Here is an 11115-nt window from a genome sequence, read left to right as displayed (position 1 = left end):
ATGTACATACTTTTACATAACATAAGCAGATAACACTCTACACCTCTGGTCTGAATATGCATAATAGATCATAGCTACCTTTGGGAAAACTGCATTTGTTTCCAAGATACTTCCAACAAGAAGAAAAAAAGAGGTGGTATGTCCAGTTTTAAAGCAGTACACAGTGCTGTGATACGGACACAATTTTTTTTTACTACTGCGGCATTTATACAGTCTCTACTAGAATGGAACTCACAACTGTAATGTCTCTTCTTCCACTGTTCGAGTCTCCTTTTGCACAAATTTCTCCTGAAATGCCAGAGCTCTGTTGCAGCATATGTTAAGGATTATTTTAAAGAGAAGGATTTACTGCTATTGAATAAAAGGTTAAACATTTAGCAAAGCCGGCTGTAATTTACACACACAAAAGTTGTATGTATTAGGATACGATGCAAAATGGAAGTCAGCACCCACTGCTACAGACGTAAGTGATCCAAGAGATCTGTTTTCTTCTCCAAAGCAGAAACCACAAGCTTTATCCACAGCTGCCATGACTCTCCTTAGGCTTTGTTCATCCTAAGAAAGGAAAAAGTAGTAATATCAAAAATGCCATATACTTACAAAAATGAACCCACAAAAGAAGCACCGCTCCTCCTCAACTCAGGAAAGGAATGAGCCGAGTACTTGCCGCTATGAGCATGTCCTGACTGTGACATAAGCCCATACAAACAGAAGAAAAGCTGGCCGCACACCAGACTCTACTGAGATAAGCCCGTGGTTGAGTGAAACCTGTCAGACGGGGTGGACCTTGGATGGGACACCAGTTATAGGGTACAAGCTTTAATAAACTATTCCAGCTGAATCCAGTGTGCGACCAGCTTTTCTTTCGTTTGTATGGTATAATAGTGAACCATTACATAAACATGTCAATTTATTTGGAATACGGTGCACTCTGTCCATCTCTATATATTCTATTTCTGTGTTATCCAGGAATTTATTAAAAATGTCTTGTACTGACCTTGAGAGCTCTTCTGACCCCACTGTCTCTGGTATTCCTCTTATCTTGATGTTATTCCTGCGGTGTCGATCTTCCAGGTCATCAACAAGTGATCTCAGAGTCTGGAGTTGATTATGGTACTCTTTCATTCCCACACACACAGCTGAGTACCCTTTCAGTATCTGTGGTACCACTGCTTCCGAAGCCTCTGTACTTTCATGGAATTTCTGAAAGCTAATCCGGATCTCTCTCATTTCCCTCTTATGTAATTCTTCTATGCGTTGAAGCATTGCTTCAATATCTTTCTTAGTGGGAAGTTGAGAAAGGTATTTCCCCATAGCACCATGCAGTTCCATCTCCATAACTTCACTGCCTGATTCTGATAATCCATCACAGCCCGTCTGCCCAGTCTCACTGCTTAACGGAGAGACACTGGCAGGTGAAATCACTCTCCCATCCTCACCGACCTCGGGCTGTTTTTGCGGCGTGCATGCTGACTCCTCTGCTCCCTGTTTGTTGAAATATGTTCCGATGTTTGTTCTAGTCGCCGACTGGGAGGGTTGAATTATCTCCCCGGTTTTTTTCTTTTTACTGCTCTTTTTCATTCTGCTGGTATGTCAGCGGACCAGTGCGAGCGGAGCAGGCAGTCCAAGGAAAAAAGATAAATAAAATTGATAGCAGGCTGATGCTAGTAGAGCGGGTACAGAGACTCCAAGACGACCGCTGATTAGTCCGACCAAGGCAGCTACAGGATCTACAAGGCACTGGCTAGTTGATGTGGATGTAGCAGGTGCAGGAGCTCAGAGCACACACATCCTCACTCACTCATGGGTTAGCCACACCCCCCCAGGTTTTCTCTCTCAACTTCTTTTTAAAGACATTTTGTAAAAGGCCAGAATGGAACAGCAATTGCCCCTGCATATTGAAAATATCAAAGAAAAGGTCAGCACGCTGTTGTCCATTCCATGCCGACAGTCGGCTCTACAAGTTTAAACAGAGTCCCGGCGGCAAAAGTCGCCGGGAGTCTGTTTAAACAGCCCCGATGCTGGCGACGTACACTGTACGTCGTCAGTCACGAAGGGGTTAAGACATTATGCATACAGATCTGCTCTTCCCTAAAACAAGCCTCCACCCTAAACGCTTAAAGAAAACCTGTCACAATAGGTGTTAATGGCCCCGGCCAAGTATCTAGACAAGGACTTCTGAATGTCCTCATCTGCATACTCCTAGGCTAGCGATTCAGAGAACATAAAAAAGAGACAGCTAGCATTTTCAGGGAGAACAGCCATGACAGTCCCTGCATGTCTTGTGACAGGCTTTCACACTTAGCAGGAATGGGTTAACACTTCACCTAACCCACAAATAAGCTGTAACTTCACCCTTTCAAATCTTTAAAACCCAACACATCATATTCCAGCCCTAATCTGCTGCTGGCTTAGTTCTTCTTGCACAAGGAGCCTTTGCACCAATAGCATATACAGTAAACTCCCAGTTATCGTGCACTCATGGGGATTGGTAGATGTCGGATGATAACTGTAGTTTCTGCTGGCTTGAGAGTTATTAATACATTTAGTTGCCCATTAAATTTTTTTAGTGTGCACATGTCTATCAGGCAACTGGCAAAAAAATAAATAAATCCAGGACATAATATTATTTGAATGTTGGATAATGGGAAGTTTACTGTAGTCCTATACGAAAAGCAGTGCAGAGATTCTGGCACCATGATAAACTGGTCCTTGTGAGCTATAGCACATGCTCATCTCCCAACCCAAATTGGAAGGCCACCTAAAATGTTTCCCCAACCCACGCATTCTAATATCTCGTGTCCTAAGTTAATTTGTAAATAAAAGTATATCACCGGCACACATTTGAAGGGTTTTTTTAAGTATTGACATGTTTATTCAATACCCAATGCTAAGCACTGTATGACAGTATGCGACATTGGGTATGAATAAACATATCAATACTTAAAAAACCCTTCAAGTGTGTGCCGGTGATTACTTGTATTTACTATTAGTGTTTTGCACGGCACCATCCGTGTGGTCACCTGGGCACCACATATACCTTGCGATTTTGAGACCGTGGCAGCGCGAATTTGGATATGGACTTTGTTCTAAGTTAATTTGTAACTAATTATATTGGTCCCACATACATTTCTGGTTGTTGTATGGCCATCTGTATCCCACAATAACCAGCTAGTGTAAGAAAAATCTCCATTTAAAAAGACTATCATCAAAATATTCTCTTTATTCTCTGACCTTGATGCTGAGTGGCATGAATGACACCAGTCCGTAATCTTCAATGACCTCAGCCAGTTTCTCATGAAGCCGTTTGTGTCGCCGGAAAAAAGGGTCAGAGGTTAAATGCTCCACCAAATAGGAAAGGTCCATAACATCAGTGTAGAAATCAATGTTAAATGCTGCAAAAGAAGAGAATTGTTGAATTACCCCCATTGAACACATAACTGCTAAGCTTTGTGTAAACTGCATTGGATGCTGCTGAGCCTCCAGCACTTTTTTAGGCAGCCTTTTGTCCGTCTACTCTACAACAAAAGAGGTATCAGGGGAAAAAAAAACATGCTACTTGTGCTGCAACTCCTCCAGTATGAACATTCAGACATGTGGCTTTGGAAGTGCCAGGCAGAAGTTAGAAAAACCTGGAAAAGTTATCTTACAGTACAACGTGAAAAAGTCCCTACACATTTGAGTAACATTAGAAAGAATTAAGAAAAGGTTTGCTATTATATAAACTAATCCACAACTTACCTCCTCTCTGCAGAAACATTCTTTAGTACTGGCCGCACCTGTGCAATGATCTCATAGATTTGAATGTGGCCAAACAGACTGGAGATCTTCAGTGTAAAACCGCATTCAGATCTATGGGGACTGAGCAGAGGTGGCAAAGACTAGACTAGGATTCAGCTTCAATATGGAGCAGTTAGGGTAATAGCAGCATGGTTACTTATGGCTGGGTTATTACTGTAAGTATATAAAAGTAAACCTGTCCTTTATACTGTGCAATCAAATTCTTTTTAAATAACAGTCTAGTAGCCATATTTTTAGTAGGACTACAACTGAACTCGAAGGCTAACCATTCAATCATAAAGATGGATTTCTTAGTTACAGAGCATGGCCAGTGTTGGGACATCTGCCAGTTATCAAAACAGCTGCAATCCACTATGCTGGTTGGTTAAAATTATGTAACAGAACATGCAGAGTTAGCCCTTCTTTAACCCCCATTGTTCATTAGAAAAATTAATCTTCAATGGCTGTAGCAACAAGATTTCCCATGAAATCAGTTGATCCATGGGATAACATGTGTTTCTTACATTTGAGGTCACTGGGAAGAATGCTCCTTACATCTGAGGTCACTGGGAAGAATGCTCCTTACATCTGAGGTCACTAGGGAGGATGCTCCTTACATCTGAGGTCACTAGGGAGGATGCTCCTTACATCTGTGGTCACTAGGGAGGATGCTCCTTACATCTGAGGTCACTAGGGAGGATGCTCCTTATATCTGAGGTCACTAGGGAGGATGCTCCTTACATCTGAGGTCACTAGGGAGAATGCTCCTTACATTTGTGGTCATTGGGAAGAATGCTCCTTACATTTGCGGTCACTGGGAAGAATGCTCCTTACATGTGATCACTGGGGAGAATGCCACCCTTACAGATAGCTAAAGAGATTGACAGTGTCAGTGGTTACTTATGAGGCAGAAATTGCTCATAACACCCCGTAGCAACCTCTAGAAGAACACTGGTTTAGCAAGGCTAGGTTACACCCTCAAGACGGGCAGCAGTCAAATCTGACAGCTTGCTGCCAATGTAATCTCTACAAAGTTTTGCAGACTTACCCAGTCGGCCATATTGTTCAATCAGATCCATTTTTGAGAGGATATTAATGTGTGGCAGTTCTACATGAAGCATGGTGCTTAAAGAGGTACACAGAACAGAGATAAACTTGGCAGGGTCTGTACAGTAATGAGAATCAACAAGGTGTACTGCACACAGCTGAAAATAAAGCAAAAAAAAAACAACAAACAGTTGTCAAGATTACCAATCACAGTATCTCCTTTAGATTTACCACAAAGCAGGTTTTACAACGGCCTTCCTGATTATATATAGATAATACAGATAGTTTTGGGCAGTACATGGTTGTTGTAAAACTAAAGGCGATTGTACACAGATTGTAATGCGCTGGCTAGATCTAGACTTTACATATACTGATAAACCAATGTCCCCATCCTATCAGAGAATATGTCCCAAAGCCAAATGAGGACAAAATGACAGGTTCTCTTGCAAGAAACTCCCTCCACCCGTTGACACTTGCCTTTCACTTGCCCCCCTGCCATGCTGTTGTTTTGTTGGGCTCCATTAAATATCTGGGAGTAGCATGCGACTTCCTCTCAGGATGCAGCACTCAGGTCTGAGGAACTAATCACCAGACCCAAATCACAGTCACCTGACCAGAAGGAGGATAAAGTGTAACTATGGGCAACATAAAAAAATGACATGATACAGTTTGTCAGTAGCATTAACACAATCTTTTTCTATAATTAGGTGTTTTCTTACATATTTGCTATATGTAAGCCCCACTGAGCCCAGGCCACAAAGTACAGCAAAAGCCACACCAGAACTGTGTCTATAGCAGCCAACAGTTCCAAAGTTGTGCCATTGCCCTCTCCCTCTGCTTTACCATTCACAAAGCAGATGCTGCTTGTGAGTTGCAAAGCAGAGGAAGGGGACAATGGTACAACACCAGAACCGTTGTCTGCAGCAGTCAGTGAACTGTCTTGTTGGATGTTCAGTTGGTGTGCTGGCTTTTTCCTGTGTGGATCTGCATGGTGTCACCATCTAGACAGTCACCCACCCCTACAGATGGTTTATAGAGGTTTGATGGATTGCAGGTTACATGGATCTGCCACCTACTTCACCAATTGTTGCACACATGGGAGGTGAGTTTCTAATGGGCATATACAACAATCTATGGATTCCAGGGAGAGTGTCTGGAGAGCATAGAAAGGGTAGATCGTTTTTTTCATACAGGACAACCTGTGACTGAGTATCTTAATAAGACCTATGTGGGTCAGTTGCTGATCATCTCACCCGTAGGCCCCAGGCCTGCAGCTGTCGGAGAATGCTGGGCAGAGCCGGGTGGTGGGTATACAGCTCCACCTGCCCCGGGCAGTCAAACAGGAGGTAAGTGCCCCGCAGACTTATCAGCCTGTCCCGCAGCCAGTCCAGGTTACCCTGCAGGTACTCCATGCAGTAGAGAAGCGCGCCGTTGGGTCCCAGATGCAGCTCACTCATCACTTCACTCAGAGCCAGGAGCTCCCGCAGGGTCACTGCCGCCCCAGGCTCGTCCTCCCCGGCCGGGTCCAGATTAATAATAGAGACCGGGCGGCCCATGCTGGTGAGAAGGGCGTGCATGGCTCGGACATAAGTAGTCTTCCCAGAGCCAGGGGGACCGATCACCGCCTGCCCGAATCCGAGCAACGGCTGCTTCTCCCCTCCGCTGGAGGCTTCCATGCTGCCGTTTGCCAGTGTACACATTGAGCAGCAGTTTCCTGCGTATGCGGCGCACAATCATGACGTCACTGCCGCGGGACCGCACTAACTACTGTGAACAAATAGAGCGTGAAGAGAAAGTTCTCTGACAGATATTACTTTTATATGAGTCTGCACATTACATGTCTTTTACGAATAAACACGTACAAACCATTATTAAAACCTTATATAAGCTTTAGCGTGTTAAGATCATTTCAAATGCCATTTTAAGATATATATATTTTTAACCCTTTTGCTGCCAGAACTGTTTTTGCATTTTTTTTGTACACCTTAAAATGCTTATTTTAGGTCTGAAGATTACAAATGCATGCACCCGGGGTGTGTCCTGGCCATGATGGAGTGAGCATGCGTCTTCTCCCTGCTCTCCCGATCCACTCCAATACCGGGACATTATACAGCACCTACGGACCCCAAAAATGAATAGGGGCAGAGAAGGCAAGAAGCAGAAGAAGGCCCTGGACCTCAGGCACCGGGTAAACTAAAAAACTTTTTCTCCCCGAACGCTCCGGTGACCGCGGGGGTAGGCCCCGGAAAAGCCGCGGCCTCGAGTAAAGGCGCGCAGCCGCCGGTACCCACACCCGAGTTTCCGTCCAATCCCAGGCTCTCTCCTCCGTCTTCCCCAGCCTAGGGGCCCACAGAAGACTGCCCAGGGTCCTCCCTGTCAAGTGGGCAGACGGGAGACACGAGACCCGGCACTCCAGGGCCATAAAGGCCCCAAACAGATCTGGATATAGGGGCCATCTTGAGCCTATTGCCCACTAAGGCAGATATTGAGGCAATGGTGGCGAAAATAGAAGAAGCCCACAGCCGGGACATACAGTGTCTGAGACAAGACGTCTCCAACCTGACCACGGGGGTGGAGGGGAACAAAACAGGCGCGGCGGCCATAGAAGGGAGATTGAAAGCCTTAGAGGAGTCGAGAGAAGAACAAGCAGGAATAATATCAGATATGCAGCTGCATATTGAGGATCTTGAGGACAGAAACAGGCGTAACAATCTGAGAGTCCGAGGCGTGCCTGAGGCTACAGGACAAGAAAACGTACATGATACTGTTGTGGGCATCTTTAACATGCTGCTGGGCCATCCACCCACTACGGGGATTGAATTAGATCGTGCCCACCGGGCACTGGGCCCATGTTCCGAGGACCCAGACAGGCCCCGAGACATTGTTTGTAGACTGCAAAGGTTCCCGGTCAAGGAGGAAATTTTACGTAAAATGTGGTCCCAGAGGCCAATTGATTTTGATGGAGCCGCAATACGTATTCTGCCAGACCTTTCCAGGGCCACCTTACAGCGGAGGATGATCCTAAAACTGCTACTGACACGCCTGAGGGAAGCAGGGATTGTGTACCGATGGGGATTCCCCTTCCACCTCATTATACGGAAGAATACTGCCTTCTTCGCCCTGAGACAAATGACGGATCTACCTGCAATGTTTGACTTCCTGGAAATGGAGCCTTTCCCGGTTCCGAATTGGCTTCAGCATCTTCCTGGGGGCTCTGCTAGACTACGGACTCGCCCGACACCCTCCAGCCGTCCTCGACGGCCTTCGCAGCAACAACGCCGGAGGCGGTCCTCCTCCCGGGGTAGAACCAGCGAACCCTAATAAACCCGAAACCAGATCTGAGCGACAGGGAGATTCACACACGCCAACAGCAGGCGAACACTAGTTGGGTAACTACCCTTGCCATGGGAACTATGGGCGGCCGAGCGGGCAGCCTTACACATAGAGGCCTGCCCGAGGGGCTACAGGAAACTGTTTTGTCAACATAGCCCATGAGAGACCATATGCTACTGCTGTGACTCCTGACCCCTGGCAGGGGGAAAGGATCGTATACTACGTGTGTAGCCCAGGAGTTTGTCGAACTCCCGGTTGCCTAGCACTAAATGATGTAAAGCTGGTTAAAAACACTTGCCTTCCTGTCCCGCACCCTCTTCGGGGGTGCAAGTCGGAGTCTAAGGACTTGCACATTGGATTACGAGGTATTCCGGGTAGCGGGCCAGGACTGGTATTCGGGACGACTGGGGGGTGGTGGGGATTCCTCCAGGTTGCCTTGTTTTGGTTATATGTTTACTGTACTGTTTATCTGAGACCTCATTCATCCTGATACATTGGCCCGGGGTCTACAATATGGGTGCTTAACACTCTGAGATACTACTAAGAGTGGTTTTGCCACTCATTAATGTCCTGGTGTGGAGCGGGGAAGCAGAGTGGAGCCCGCTTTGTCCAGCCAAACTCCCACATAGGTTGCATCACCTAGGGAATTTAATCCGCTAGGTGGGTGAATTTAGGGGTAGTTACCCCGCTAGATTTTTGTGTGTTTACCTTGTCTAACGTGTAATCCCCCCCCCCTGTTTCCTTTTTGTGCTGGATAGACCACCGACAATCTAGGCCTTGGGGTCTAATCCAACCTCTCGCTTTTCTTCTCTCCCCCTCATCCTACTCCCCTCTCTTCTCCCCTCCCCATCTCCCTCCACTTTCCCTCTACGTTCCACCCTTTCGTTCTCTCCTAAGGGAAATCTTCCGCTTTCCTGAGCGTCAGATGGCAGTGAGGATGCCTCCAGTATCCTGTACCGTGGTGTCTTGGAATGCCAAGGGCCTGAACATTCCGGAGAGGAGAACGGCAGCTCTCAACGAACTTCAACGCCTAAAGGCCCAGGTAGGCTTTATCCAAGAAACGCATTTCAAGGTCTCTAGTATTCCCAGGTTTCAAAACCAGCACTTTCCATATGCTTATCACTGCGGCTCCCCGGATGGTAAATGTAAGGGTGTGAGCATTGTGGTGCATAGGTCCGCACAGTGGCAATTCGTAGTGGCGCGATATAGCCCGGACGGCAGATTCATTTTTGTGAAGGGCAGAGTGGGTCCTACTTTATGCACATTTGCTAACGTATACTTGCCTAATGTGGGTCAGATCCCTTTTTTGGAGGACACCCTGGAACAGTTGGGGGAATTCATGGAGGGGGTCCTGGTACTGGGCGGGGACTTCAACATGGTCCTAGACCCCATTCTAGATAGCTCGAGATCGGCTTCACACCTCTCCTACTCAGCTCTCAGGAGGGTCAAAAAATGTCTGCGGCACTTCCAATTAGTTGATATCTGGCGTGTGCTGCACCCAAAGGAACGTGACTACACGTTCTATTCCAACCCACATGGCTCATATTCCCGGATAGACTATTTTTTAGTGGGACACAGAGATCTGTCAGTAGTGCGGGAGGCGTCCGTTGGAGTCATTTCTCTCTCGGACCATGCCCCGATATCCTTGACCCTCGACCTGAAGCCACGGGAGCGGGGGTCATGGACTTGGCGCTTGAATGACTCTATCCTACATGACCCCACCCTGGTAGCAGAGATTACAAGGGATTTAGACACCTACTTTGCTTGCAATGCCACAGAAGACTGTGATCCCATGATTCTCTGGGAGGCCCATAAGGCATACATCAGGGGTTCCTTTATTAAAATGGGTGCACGACTTAAAAAACAGAGATCGGCTAAGGTGGAAGAGCTTCTGGCGGACATAGCCAGCCTGGAATCAATCCACAAACAGTCTCTTGCCAGATCCGTCCTTGGGGAACTAACGAGTCTCCGGGAACAATTATTGTCCATTTGCTTGGGCAAAGCCAGGAGTATGTTGAATAGATGTAAACGGGTTTTCTATGAATTAGGAGACAAGTGTGACAGGCCACTAGCCAGGGCGTTACGTACTCAACAAGCCAAATCCTACATAGCGGAGATACTGTCTCCATCCGGTGCGAAGTTGTGTAGGACAGCAGACATAGCAGAGACATTTGCAGATTATTACTCTTCCCTATATAATCTCCAAAGCCAAACCGCGCACCAGGCCACACTAGACCTTAGAACTAAGATAGCGGAGTACATAGCTGAATCGGGGATGCCAGTTATACCGGAGGAGGCGGTGAGATCCATGGAGGCACCTATCACAGGGGAGGAACTAGGGGCTGCCCTACGCAGGACTAAATCGGGAAAAGCTCCGGGTCCAGACGGCCTTTCCCTACCCTACTACAAGACGTTCTTAGAAACCCTATCCCCCTACTTCTTGAAAGGGTACAATGCAGTGGGCCGAGGCGTACCGTTTCCCATGGATTCGTTGCGAGCACATGTCACCGTAATCCCAAAACCAGAGAAAGACCCTCTTCTATGCGCAAACTATAGGCCCATCTCATTGCTCAACTCAGACCTGAAACTTTTCACGAAAATACTGACATCCCGTTTAATCCCATATTTACAAGATATTGTACATCTAGACCAGGTCGGATTCATGCCATCTAGGGAAGCAAGGGATAATGTAACACGGGTGTTGGATGTCATCCATGCATCCTCCACCCAGAAACAGCCCCTTCTGCTTCTGTCCACCGACGCGGAAAAGGCTTTTGACCGCGTCGGTTGTCAGTTCATGGAACTGACTCTTCAGGCGTTGGGCCTGGGGGAGGTGATGATGACATGGATTATGGCGATCTACTCCAGACCGACGGCCCAGGTCCGGATCAATGGAACACTATCCAGAACCTTTGCAATATCGAATGGTACGCGGCAAGGCTGCCCGCTATCGCC

At 46.9% G+C, this 11115-nt stretch overlaps 1 protein-coding gene across 1 annotated transcript; it reads right to left on the bottom strand.

The window, feature by feature from the left end:
• Positions 1 to 210: 210 nt before the first annotated feature.
• Positions 211 to 6520, bottom strand: GPN2 (GPN-loop GTPase 2). The gene is made up of 5 exons (XM_018561174.1): positions 6081 to 6520; positions 4829 to 4985; positions 3235 to 3395; positions 428 to 555; positions 211 to 304 (listed from the first exon to the last, which is right to left on the bottom strand). Exons 1-5 carry the CDS (start codon positions 6501 to 6503, stop codon positions 232 to 234), a joined length of 942 nt encoding a protein of 313 aa, XP_018416676.1. The 5' UTR covers positions 6504 to 6520; the 3' UTR covers positions 211 to 231.
• Between the last annotated feature and the right edge of the window lie 4595 nt (positions 6521 to 11115).

This window comes from Nanorana parkeri, unplaced genomic scaffold, assembly GCF_000935625.1.
Source record: "Nanorana parkeri isolate BGI_ZX_2015 unplaced genomic scaffold, ASM93562v1 scaffold505, whole genome shotgun sequence".
Lineage (NCBI taxonomy): Eukaryota > Metazoa > Chordata > Amphibia > Anura > Dicroglossidae > Nanorana > Nanorana parkeri.
The sequence above is the reverse complement of the archived record's forward strand: the minus strand, read 5'-3'. Positions and strand labels throughout refer to the sequence as shown.